Source organism: Durio zibethinus, chromosome 17 (assembly GCF_047325235.1).
Source record: "Durio zibethinus cultivar Kanyao isolate XHJ-2024 chromosome 17, ASM4732523v1, whole genome shotgun sequence".
In the NCBI taxonomy this organism is placed as follows: domain Eukaryota; kingdom Viridiplantae; phylum Streptophyta; class Magnoliopsida; order Malvales; family Malvaceae; genus Durio; species Durio zibethinus.
This window is the reverse complement of record NC_143178.1, coordinates 11,956,376-11,969,994: the sequence shown is the minus strand read 5'-3', so window position 1 is coordinate 11,969,994 and position 13,619 is coordinate 11,956,376. Positions and strand designations below refer to the sequence as shown.

The following is a 13,619-nucleotide window of genomic DNA, read 5'->3' as shown; positions in this document are numbered from 1 at the left end:
GTTGTAACCTGGGCTGTGACAAGTTTTATGGATCACCAAGCCACGATGCTATACCATACTGCCTTGTCTTATGGAGGTCCAGTGTTCTTGGGTGCAATGAAAAAGGTCATGTTCAATTTAGTCATTTTGAGTTTGGATTTGTTTTTATGTATTTTTTTTATTAATCTCAACTTGGTGAACTTCAAGAATGAAGAATCCAACTTTGAGAGAATTCTTCAAATATGCTTTAAGAGCGTTTTTTTTTTTTAGATTTATTGGTCAATTCACCCCTACTTGGGATGCAATAAGGGCTGTCGAATAGTTTAAGGGTGTGTTTATACGAGGCATTTGGAGGAAGGAATTAATTTCAAACAAGTTTTTAAAAAATTCAAAAATAAATTTATTTGTATGGATTAAAATTAAAAAATAAAATAAAATTTAGGTGAAATTTCAAAAGAGAATTTAAGATGCTAAGGCTCTGTTTGATTTAAGAAAATATTTTTTATTTTTATTTTTATTTTTTAGAAAATAGTTTTTATTTTTTATTTTCTAAAAAACATGTTTGGTAAACAAAAATAAAAATTATTTTTTAAAAATGCAAAAGTAAAAAAATAAATAAAATATTCAATGATATTACTGTTAATGGCATCTAATCATAAATTATAATATATGTTTATTAATTAATGATATTAAAATGTATTCAAATATGGCAACTTGCAAAATATAAGAAAAAAAAGTAAAGTGTACATCCCTTGTTTTCACAATTGAAAATATCTTCTTTTTTTTTTTTTCATATTTCAATTCATTTTTATTTTTATTTTTTGAAAATTTGTTTTTATTTTTAATTATCAAATGCATTTTCATTCATATTTTTCATTTTTCAAAAAAATATAAACAAAAAAGGACTTTATTTTTTAAAACCAAACACTACCTAATATTCTCTCTTGAAATTCCAACTAAAAAGGTAGTTTTTCAAATTCCTCCAAATCTTCCATCTTTTTATAGCACATACCATTATTAAATACAAAATTCAAAAAATAAAATAATATTTTATTTAATTTTAATATATATTTTTTATTTTTATATTATTAATAATATATATATTAATAAATCTAATGATATGTGTATTGTATATTTTATTTATACATATTTATTTTATTTTTAATATCATTAATTTTCTTTTATCTCATTAAATTTAAATAGACTGAATTTGTTTCTAAAAAATATTTATCTAAACAAAATAATAACAAATGCTAATATTTTAAAATAATGTATTTTAAAATGATTTTATTTCAAATTTTTTCAAATTTTCAAAATTATCCATCCAAATGCACTTTAGGAGATAAAATGGAGACTTATAAGAAATTACTTTGCATTAAGGAGATTCTAACCACTAAACACCATTGAAGAGGATCAAAAATATTAACCTTAGGGCTAAATTTTCTGCAGCAAACTAAGTTTCAGAGGCTTGCTTTTAATTTGAAAATGAGATGGAGAAGAATTCTGAAAATATGAAAAGTATATGCAAATGTGCTCTAAACTTCTCTATTTATACAGATTTGATTAAAGGATCATTTCTCTTTGTTTGTAGTGTTTTCAACAAACAATTGTGTTATTTGATTAAAAACACATATATTTGTATAATTACAAACATATCTTTATAAGTGAACAATCACTTTAAAGATCATATGCCAATTGACCAAAAACTTAATGTTTCATTCGAAAGTTACAACTTTTGAACTAGGGTAGTTGACTCTTCCATATGGACAGTCAACTTCCCTAAATTTCAGAGTGCTTATGACTTGATAGCAGTCTACTCCTTTTTAAAGCAATTAACTTTTACAAATATACAAGGTATTTCTAACATGAGAGCAATTGACTCCAACTAATAACAATTGACTTTTCTTATTTTTTTCCTAAAATATAAGACCTTCGATTTTTAAGTAGTTGACTGATTCTAGGTTAAGCAATCGATTGATTTGATTTTCAACCATAGTAGACAACTGCTCTAAGGTTGAGAATCAATTGCCTCTTTGTTTTTTTCTTGAATCAGAATGTACTAGGACTTTGAGACAATTTTATAATACATGACAATCAATTGTTTTGGCATTAGCAGTCGACTACTCCTTATGGTATAAGCATGGCAATCGACTCCTCTTAGGGTTGCAGTGATTGCCTCTTTAACAAATCTTTTTTATCAAGTCCTTTAGATCATGAAACTTCCTTGAGCTATTTTATAACTTTCACTTATTTTTAAAATAATTTTAATAAGATTGTTTTATGTTAGAGTAGAACTTGGATTATAAAAAAAATAATAATTAAGTTTTTAATTAATAAATTTTTATTTAAATTTTTAATATTAAATTTGAATTATTATGAATTTGAGTTGAATTGGTATAAAATTGGATATTTTTCGTTCAAATCTTTTATATTTTTATTTATTCAAGTTTGAGTGTGTTAGAGTTCATTTTTTTATTTTTTTTATATATATTTTAGATTTTGTCACCTCTATTTTATACAATTGGGTAATAGAAAGAACCATAAAAAAATCAACATAAAAGGAAAAAGGTAAAAAAAAAAAAACTCAATATATGTTTTTAATTTAAGTACAATACGGAAAAAAAAAAATCAAGTTTCACTTTTCGTATGGAACATGAACTAAATACTAAAATACAAAGAACCGCAATGAGAGGCAAGGATGAAATATAATTTAGATAGAAATTTTAACTTTTTGAGAATTAATTTCTTTCTTGCAAAAAAAAAAAAAAAAAAAGAAAGAGATTCAATCTAATTTTAAATTTATTATTGAACTAAGTGATAATTGAAATATATTTATATATTCTAATATGAAGGCAAAGCGTCAAATTTATTTTGTAATTAGAGACTTGTTAATTGGTCACATTTTACTTGTTATAATTATAATATGATTAATTAATCATAATTTATAATTATATAGAATCTATTATAATTTTATATAGATCTTATATTGTGAACTTTATATAAGTTTTTATTATGATTAGATAATTACAATATTATAATAAAAAAATTATCCATGTTTAATCTTGCCACTGATTTCATTTTAAAAAAAAAATTCTTGCTACTGAACACAGAAAATAAAAAAAAAAAAAACGACTTCTAACAAATTTCATATCTTGCCGTGAGAAAAGAAGAAAGAAAATTCAAACATCTTGTGGGCATTGAAAAGAAAAGAAAACAAAGAATTAAAGAAGTGGCCCAAACAATTTCAACTGCGACTTTATGATAGGAAATTAATACTTTTTTATAGGCACCAACAAAAAAAACAAAAAAAGCTTAAAGAGTCTCAGACTTCTAAACAACTTCCACCTGTGGAATTTTATATTTAAAATCTTTATAAAATATAAAAGACTTATCTTTTTGATAAGCTGAAAAAAATAGCATTAAACTAGGAAAACATGATAAATAAAATAAGCCCCTTTTTGTTATTTACTCAGTTCCACGAAAAAATAATTTCTAAAATGAAGAAAATCTCTAAAAACTAGACAACTACACCTATAAGGCAACACAGAGAAATCAGTGTAAAGAGAGAAAGCCATCGAAAAAGGGAAAAAAAAAAAGAAAAAGGACAGTAAACGCTAACTTTTGGCTGCACTTTATTTGTATTGCAGGCAAATCTTCTCTGTTTTATTGAGAAACTTCCTCTCCTCTTCTCTGATGAACCCTAGTCAAGGAGCCAAGCATAATTTTCATTCTTCTTAATGTTTTTGAGGGCGGGTATTTCTATGCCTACCTTTTCCTGTCACCCTTTAGCAACAAGGTTTTATTCTCTCTCTAGTCTTTAAAGATTACCCTTGTTTCTCGTATATACATTGTAGGCTCTCTCTCTCCTCTCTCTCTCTCCCTCGGTCTCTCTCGTTTTTACCTTTGCTTACGTATAATGGACGTTTGGCTTCCATAGCATCCAATATGCTATCTTTAAGGTTGGTTTCTTTTTTTTCTTTTTCTTTTTTTTTTATCTGTGGGTTTTATGAGACATAGCTTCCTTTGTGATTCAATTACATTTTTTTACATTTGGGCCAGTTGCATTTGCTGATATTATGCTTAGTATGCGTTTATAGCCAATTTTATGCAGTTGTCATTTAATATTTAGTTTATACTTTGCTTTGCTTTAGTTTTAATAATGGGTTTATGAGACTTTTAACGTTTCATTTATTGCTTCAATTGCTTGCTAATAAATTAGTACATTTCATGGATATAGGGATCTTTGGAGAAGGCATAGGAGGAATGTTTTGGTTACAGCAGGTATTTTAGGAAGTGGATATTTTTTATATAAACTGTATGATGCTCACAAACGTAGGCTTACTGATTTGGAAAGACAACTTGCAATCGAGCGGGAAAATGATGAATTCATTAAAGCCCAGTAAGAGTGATCAAAATTATTATGATCTTAGTGGAACAATTCATTGTTTTTGTTCTTATGTTTTCTGGTTTTGTAACTTGTGATAGAATGCAAGTCCATTTTGAGAACATTCAAAGAATAGCTGATACAACAACATTGCCTCATGCAATGCACTATTTAAGTTGTCGGATAGCTGAAGATTTGGACCTTTCACATCTTACTGAGAGACTGATGAAAGGGAAGGGTCAGCCCAACAGTTTGTCTTCTGCAGAGAAACTTGAATTATGGGATATGCTTAAAATTTTAAGTATGAAGCCGTTATCTTTTGGTTTCTAGTGTTTTGGTGTTCTGGACATTATAAATTGCAAGTTTCTAATGCCATGGTGAATCTAATTCATAATTGATATCTGATATGGGTTTTTCCAGGTTTTACGAGAATTGTGGTGTCAATATGGGCAGTAACAATGCTTAGCTTATATATTAGAGTTCAAGTCAACATTCTAGGAAGACATTTATATATTGATACTGCACATGGTCTTGGAAGCCCTCATTTACTCGTAAGAGCACTATATTTTTATCCATAATGCCTGATAATATGTTCAATTCATCTATTTTTACCTACAGATGATTTGTAAAACTACATAAATTTCAGTCTTTACCTCTCCATTTACTGAAATTTCTGAGATTGTTATTTTAGTCTAAATTTGCCTCTGCTAATGATAGTTGGCATATCTACTTGATTCCATTTTAGTTGCCTCTGCTGTTTGAGTAACAGAGTATGTTTTAGTGTGATTCTTTTCAGTAAGCTGATTTATTAAGGTGGAATAATATAGACTTGGGCTTGTATTTCTGAAAATGTTAGTTGTTATGCCAAATAATTGTGGGATATGCACTCATTTATTCAAAATTTGCCTTGTGTTTGCATATGAAAATATCCCTCAAGTGGTGGTTAAAGATGCAGGGATTCAGGGGTCGAGGGGGGTTTCCGGGCTTTGGAAGAGCTTAAGTAAATTTGGGTGCTGTTTGAACCTAAATTATACCTCTCAGATGTATAAAGTAGTTTGCAATCATACTGTGTCATGGAACTATTCATTATTTAGAGCTCTGCTTTAAAGATGAATGCTTTTGTGTGTGTGTGTGTCTGCATGTGTGTTAGTTAGATGAAGAGATAGATAAAGTGTATGAATTCACGTGCCTCTTTGTTTTGGGAGCTTATAGGATTCTATTTTTTATGTTGAATTGATTGGCCTTTTTAAGAGGCTAGAGCAATTCTTTCTATTATACTAAAAAATGAATTTTCTGGTGGCTTGCCTTGCCTTTTAGGTTTTAAACTTTAAATTTTGGTTTAATAACAGTTACTTTCATTAATGTATAGAAAATTGGCTGTTGACAGATAAAAAATCCATGATTATAGTTATGATTTCGTATATGTTACTGGCCAGATTCTTATCTGAATCCATCATATTGCTCCTATAAAGCTTGATATTGATGCAGTTTTGTGCTGAAGAAGGCTACATTTACATTACATGACCCTGCATTACATATTGTTCCTATTATTGTTATATGGTGGCTTCTTAAGTCTAAAACACCAAAACTGATCCATACAGATTGAGTGATACAACTATCAACAGAGAAAATGATAAACGAAAAGAGATCAAGATGGGAAACCTCAATATTTCTAATTATTGAATAACCTCATAAAGAAAGTTTTTAATAAGAATATAGTACTTGTCATTATTCTTATGGACTCTACTGAGTTTGATGACTATTTGGTTGTAAATGAGAAATTTAATCTTTGTATAATCCTGGATCTAAGAAGCCAGTAAGAATTAGTGGCATTAGTTGTTAAAATATTAAGATAGTACGCAGTATGTCAATTGATACTAGGTGCTGACTCTAAAAGCTGTCATGTCAACCATATAAATAAATAGTGCTTGATATATGTGATAACTGATTGTTGTAAAGATTTCTGTGGATTAAACCATTCATGCTTGTAGTCCACTTGACCATCTTGGCTACATCCCAATTTCTTCTTCTTTTTTTTTTTTTTTTTTCTTTCAGTGTAATGTGATGTTGAGTGTTCATCATTTTTCTACTGTTTATGCCATCATCTTTCTGGCATCACTGTATAGTCTCATTGTGGATCACTCTCATTAGACTTGTTATATTTTCGGCCCATAAATCCTATTTAGCATTCTTTCATGCATCCTTATCTATCTTGTTCTCTAAACACGGTCTTCATTCCTTTCATGCAGGAGGATGCTGATCTCATTCATAGGGATGACCAGCAAAATTTTCTGGCAAGTGCTGACTTTCTTGCCAATTATGGCTTGCCAAAATTGATATCCAATATGCAGACAGCAGCTACAGAAGTTCTGAAGGCGTAAGTGCCTTTCCAATTCTTTATCCTTTTCTTTTGGTTTATTATTCTTGGAATTAACATTTTTAATAGGTTGGCCAAAAATTGCGAGTTGAAGTAATAAGCTAGCGTCGGACTGCGTATGTAAATATTTTCAAAAAACCATAGCCTTAAAATGGAGGAAAATAATTTATATAGCTAACCCAAATTGGTTTTTGGATTAGGGCTTGATAGAGGTGAGCATTTTTCAATGTGTCCATCTTCAAATTAGGCCTGATCTGTCAATTTGATCTTCCAGTTTATGAAGTAATCCTTTGACATTTCTTCTCCCGATCAAGAAAGAATACACTGTAACATAAAATAATGAGCTTAAAATGAGGTGATAGAGCACTAAGAACTGAAAAAGTAATAAGGATGACTATCATGACGTGTGTGATACTTCCTACTCCCAAAAGTTAATCAGTAGCCAAACCTAATGTCAATGAAATGACAGATTTCTGATATAATTTCAACACTCTTCAGATTATGTAGTCTAGCTTGAGTTTTGACCTTGCTACCCCTTTAATTGGATCTGTCTTTTAGATATTTGGATCCTAAGAGAATAAATATATATATGTATATATATCAAAATGGTTGGAGGGCAAGACCTGAAAGTACAAGATACATCAGAATAATCCTTCAGGCAAACATCTTTAACTATATGGCATTCCTTGCCAACTGTTGAATTAACTGATAGACGAGCCATCTGTCACGGTTCACACTAACTTGTGAGGTATTATCCGCTCTAGTCCGCTGGCCTCACGGTTTTGTTCCACAAAAAGCGTCTCACAAGTTGAAGGGGTGTGAACCCTTATATCCCAAGATCAATTCTAGTATATAGCCGATGTGGGATTCATGACTCATTTCTAGGACCATGACATCCTCCCCCACTCCAACGAAGGCCTACCGTCCTCGGTGGCACATCGCTAGTACATTCAAAGTCTGCTCTGATACCAAATGTCACGGTCCACACTAACTTGTGAGGTATTGTCCGCTCTGGCTCACTGGTCTTACAGTTTTGTCCCACTAAAAATGTCTCACAAGTTGAAGGGGTGTGAATCTTTATATCCTAAGATCAATTCTAGTACACAGCCAATGTGAAATTCATGGCTCCTCTCTAGGACCATGACACCATCTGTGCTTTCACCTCAATATTAAGAAGATGCTACTCTGAAACTTAATTGTTGTTTCCCAAATAGATATACTGGAATACTTCATGAATGTTGTCTTACATTATCAAGAAGATCGGATGAATGTTATCTTGGAACTTGGTACTTTCTTGCAGAATGCAGTTGAGGGACTTCTTTAATACTACAGTACTTCATCAAACTATCATGCAGATACTTGATGTGTTCCTTAGCACGCAAAGTCCTCATCTTTGGGTGGAAAGCTTGATGCCTGAGGACCCAAAGTTGTACAAGCTTGCCACAATGTCCAGCAGTGATAAAACAAATCGTCCTGAGGTTACACAATTTGATAAACTTATGGTTGAGACACGAGAAGTGCTTTCAAGGTATCATTAGTACATTGGCCCTGAAAATGTTGTTTTGTTTTATTTGCTTCCTGTTTAGCAATTTATGTGTGTTAGAATTTAACAAGGGGTGGTGTATGGTCAATTGCATGGTTCCATTGTGTCTCAACAATGGCTTTAATGCCAACTATTCTTATTTTGTGGTAATTAGTTAAGAATGTTGACGACTATCCAATCATCCTATTTTTCTTCTTTTTATTGTGAACTCATTAAACTACAACCTCACAACTTTTTTTCATTCTTTCTTGTAGTGTGTTTAATAATTGTCATCTTAGAAACAAGCGAAGAAAATAATTATAGATGTTAGACGCTGTAAACTCTTTATCTCATGAAGACAACTTTGTGTGTGGTCAAGTTTGATTTTTATCATAACTTGTTTCTTTTGCCTTGCAGTGCCGAATTTGGTAGTGTTGTTGAAATATCATTAAATGCAGTGGTAAACGGCCTAGTGGAGGAGAAGGGATTTCAATCCGGAGGAGGCAGTCTAACATTGGGGATGCCTCTAGCTAGGCTTTTGCCGCGAATTGCACAAATCTGTCCATCTTTGGTTGAAGAACCAAGCAAAAACAAGTTTATCCAAATCATACAAAGTGTTCCAGAAGTTGGGCTCTTCTTCACCCTCCTTTATGCGAATCTGTCAACCTCATAGAGAGCATGTTTGTACTTATATTTCACATTTAAGTTTCACACAGAAGCACCAATGTAAAGATTCCAAATGGGGCTAGGTTAGAGGTACAAAATTCAAGTTGGGGAAGGAATAAAACTGAAGGATAGAGATTATTATTGCATTAGTTTGTAATTCTTTCCGCATTTTGTTAAGTTGGTAACTTGGTGATTTCAATATGGTAAAATCACCTATTTCATCCTTTGATTGAAATGATGCTAAAACAAAGCCAGAGATTGAGGCTTTTACGTTTATCATTTGTGGAAAATCTTGGCGAGCCGTCGAATCAGAAATCATCAAAGATTAACTTGATGCATATATTTGATTATTGCTGGGTGATGGAATTGGATGGCGCGACCAAGGAATTGGAAGTTGGCAAAGAAGCTGAGAATGATCAGAGCCAGCTACAAACTTTTGGTATTGGAGCGGGAGGTATGAATAGTGGTCAGTATATCAGGACCAGAATGGGAAAAGTAAATGAAGATGTGCCGAAAGGAGAAACAGTTGAAGAATATAACAAATTGTAACAAAGTCGTTAAATGTGTTGCGGGAATATAGGGTCGTTGCAATTTGGGAGAAATGGAAAAATGTGAGAGACTATGTATATAAATAATACTGCAATCACATGAAATTCATGAATGAGAAATACTACTTCTTTTCCTAAACATTCTTATTTCTTCTTCTGGTTTCTATTCTTCTGATTCTATAACAATTTTGGTATAAGAGCTTTTACGATCCAACCACAATCTGGGAAAAACTAAAAAGAACACAACAATGGCAGAAGGTACCAAGTTGTTCGCACTTCAAGAACAAATGCAGACTTTGCAGAATCTGGTGGAAAAGATACAGGTGGCAAGGGAGGAACCGAGGAAGAGCACTGAACGCTAAGTTGACCGAAAATAAGGAATGCATAAGTCAGTTGCTAAAGTTGTTGTCACCAAAGAAATCAACCCAGAATCAATCACAATCAGGAAGGGTTACAAATAACCGGCCGACACCAACTTCATGATTTAAGAAAGAAGGCGAGGCTCCGGTGGAAGTTACCATTATTGACGATCAAGGGATGTATACGTATAAAACTTTTGAACCTGGATTATTAGCCAATACCTATTCAGAAATAGCTCATTCATGCATCAAAATCCTTTTAATCAATTTAAGCCTTTTGATAACTCTGTTGGGAATAGTTCTTTTACAACTGCTGCTCATGTTTTTTCTTGAAGGCCTAAAGTTGAATTGCCATTTTTTATGGTAATAACCTAAGGGGTGGTCAAAAAAATGTCGAAAATATTTTGCATTATTTTCCATTGCAGATCATTAGAAACTAGAGATTGTTGCTATGTATTTGGTTGTAAAATCAAAAATATGGTTTGATGGCTATATAATGCAGAAACAAAGGGTTGATGGACTAAGTTTGCAGTAGATCTCTGTAAGAGATTTTGTCATAGATCTTGTTCAGATGTTATTGAAGAGTTTAACAAACTCTTTCAAAGATCTATGGTGGAGAAGTATCAGGAGAGGTTTGAAGAACTCGAACCTTATATGCTGCAGTATAATCCTTACCTTACTGAAAATTATTTTGTCTCTAGTTTTATCAGTGGACTAAAAGAAAAGTTGAAGCCTAGAGTAAAAACAAATGAGCCTGTTTCCCTAGCTATAGCCTACAGAATAGCTAAATTGCATGAACTTGCTTTAGAATGGGAAGCTACGAAACACAAGATAGTCCCAAAACCTAACTTGTCCAATACTAAACCAACTAATTCCCTATTTAACCCATCTCAGAAGTTCTCTCTTACCTTTACCGTTATCAACCCCAAATAAAACCTATTTGAACAAAGGAGAGCTCAAAACCTGTGTTTTAAATGTGGGGATAGATACAGTCCAAGTCATATATATAAAGCTAATCAGCTAAATGGAATTACAGCAGAGGAAGGAGGTGAAGACACTGTGGCTATAGAAGTGGAACATGATAATGCTGATGGTGAGCCAATTAGGGATGAAGATAAATAAGAGGATGCCTTGGAAATATCCATTAATGCTTTAACAGGTAATGTAGGACATAGTACCCTCAAATACATGGTAGTGTGAATGGTAAACCAATGAGTGTGCTTATTGATAGTGGTAGCACCCACAGTTTTGTAACTCCTAGATGGACTAAGAAAGGAGTAGAATTGAAGCATACAAGTTATCCATTATAGTGGCCAATGGAAAAAAGTTATATAGTACAGCACGATTAAAGAGATTGAAATGGACCATGTAAGGGCATTAATTTTCGCATGACCTGAGAGTTTTGTCATTGACGGGCAGTGACATGGATTTGGGAGTCGACTAGATGAAAAAATATAGTCCCTTGACCCTGGACTTCAATGAAATGTCTTTGACGTTTTCATAAGGAAGGAATTCCAATTACACTTAAGGCAGGAACAACCACTGCAGCTCTCAAGATCATTTTTGGGGAAAAGTTATAAAAATTGGTTGTTAAGGGCACTGAATTGATGGGAGAGATTTTTATGATCAGTGTTGATTATGAAGTGACGGAAGTAGCTACAGAGCTCCAGACACTACTTGTTGTATATTTAGATATCTTTAAGGAACTGAAGGGCCTTCCATCAGTGAGAAACCATGATCATAGTATACCTCTCAAGCAGGATTCACCACCTATGAACTTAAGACCGTATAGGTATCCACATCATCAAAAGGCCTGTATCGAGAAACAGGTTTCTAATATGCTAGGTACTTCGATCATCCAACACAGCCAAAGTCCTTCTGCCTCACCCTATTTACTGGTCAAGAAGAAGGATGGGACATGGAGGCTATGCATTGACTATAGGCAACTTAATGCCATGACAGTTAAGAATAAGTTTCCCATTCTTGTTATGGAGGATTTATTAGATGAATTGAGAGGTGCTACATTCTTCTTTAAGATTGACTTAAGGTCAAGATATTGGCAAATCAGAGTTAATGAGGATGATATACCAAAAACAGCCTTTAGAACACATCAAGGCCACTATGAGTTCAAAGTAATGCCTTTTGGACTCACTAATGCTCTTGCTACTTTTAAATCTTTGATGAATGATGTGTTTTCTCCATATTTGAGAAAATTTATGCTTTTTTTTTTTTTTTATGATATACTTGTCTATAGCATTAACATAGATGAGCATGTGAAGCATTTACATATTGTCTTTGAGTTGCTGAGATCACACAGGCTGTTTGCAAAGAGGAGTAAGTGTTTTTTTTTGGCAACAACAAGTGGAATATCTCGGTCACGTTATTTTAGCTAATGGAGTGTCCACTGGTCCTTTCAAGATAGAAGCAATGAAGAACTGGCCTATGCCTACAACATTGAAGTCATTAAGGGGTTTCCTAGGACTAATCGGCTATTGCAGGAAGTTCATTAAGGATTATGGCTCAATTAGCAAACCCTTAACTGACATGCTAAGGAGAAATGGCATTACATGGCATCCTGAGTCTGTAGCAACTTTTCATCATCTTAAGAAAGCAATGACCAACGCATCAGTGTTGGCCTTGCCCAATTTTTCTAAACCATTTTATTTGGAAACGGATGCTAGCTTTAAGGGTGTGGGAGCTGTGTTAACCCAAGAGGGAAGACCAATTGCGTATTGAGCAAGGCTTTGGGTCCAAAACACCCTGATTTGTCGATTTATTAGAACGAATATCTTGCAATACTGATGGCTATCGCTAAATGGAGGCATTATTTGGAAGGCAGTCCCTTTGTAATAAAAACAGACCATGAAGTACTCAAATATTTGCTAGAGTAGAAACTCACAACCACAATCCAAAAAAAGAGGTTGACCAAGTTATTAGGCTTGGACTATTTTATACAATACAGAAAAGGTAAAACTAACAAGGTAGCAGATGCATTATCTAGGCAGTTTGAAGAAGAAGGACCGCTCTAAGGTTTATCGGGGTCTGTGACTATGCTTCCTGAATGGGTGAAGGAGGTCAAGAATAGTTATAGTGGAGATGAAACAACTCAAGAAAAGATCAGAACTTTAAATGTGAACTCTGGTGCTGATTCCCATTTTACTTACAACAATGGAATATTAAAGTTCAAAGGCAAGGTGTATATTGGAAGCCAAGGGCAGTTGAGAAATCAGTTAGTGCAAACATTACATGACTCTTCTGTAGAGGCTCATTTACGTAGTCAAGCTATTATTACAGGCTGATATTGTATTTTTATTGGCCTAAGATGTAGAAACAAGTTCAAGAGTATGTCTAGCAGTGTGATGTTTGTCAAAGGAACAAAATTGAACATGTTGCTCCTCCAGGGTTGTAACTGCCCATTCCAATTCCTATTTAAAGTTGCGAGGTGGTTACTATGGATTTCATCGAAGGCTTACCAAACTCTCAAAAGTCTAATTGCATATTAGTTGTGATTGATAAACTTACTAAATATGCTTATTTTTTACCACTCACACACCCTTATACAGCTTCGAAGGTAGCAAAATTGTACCTCAACCAGGTCCATAGATTGCATGGTACTCCAAAAACTGTCATATTAGATAGAGATAAGGTTTTCACCAGCTCTATTTGGCAAGAATTGATGAAGTTACTGGGTACTAGTGTCTATCTCAGTACAGCCTACCATCTAGAGACTAATGGGCAATCTGAAAGACTGAATCAATGCTTAGAGCAAAATATCTGTAGTGTA

General features: G+C 33.0%; 1 protein-coding gene across 2 annotated transcripts; it reads left to right on the top strand.

The window, feature by feature from the left end:
• The first annotated feature begins 3,543 nt into the window (after positions 1-3,543).
• LOC111282004 (peroxisome biogenesis protein 3-2-like) lies at positions 3,544-9,204 on the top strand. Of its 2 annotated transcripts, none has more exons than XM_022869872.2 (7): positions 3,544-3,938; positions 4,217-4,378; positions 4,465-4,664; positions 4,784-4,914; positions 6,613-6,740; positions 8,041-8,268; positions 8,680-9,204. In XM_022869872.2, the coding sequence occupies exons 1-7, from the start codon at positions 3,925-3,927 to the stop codon at positions 8,933-8,935; spliced, it is 1,119 nt and encodes a 372-aa protein (XP_022725607.2). In that variant the 5' UTR covers positions 3,544-3,924; the 3' UTR covers positions 8,936-9,204. The 2 variants fall into 2 exon arrangements, with proteins under 2 accessions (XP_022725607.2, XP_089602596.1); XM_089746470.1 differs by having other exon boundaries at positions 3,620-3,938; positions 4,217-4,260.
• The last annotated feature ends 4,415 nt before the right edge of the window (positions 9,205-13,619 follow it).

Coding starts and splice junctions, on each gene's coding strand:
- LOC111282004 (XM_022869872.2), top strand. Junction 6,741..8,040: donor GCTACAGAAGTTCTGAAGGC/GTAAGTGCCTTT, acceptor ACTTTCTTGCAG/AATGCAGTTGAGGGACTTCT. Junction 8,269..8,679: donor ACACGAGAAGTGCTTTCAAG/GTATCATTAGTA, acceptor TTTGCCTTGCAG/TGCCGAATTTGGTAGTGTTG.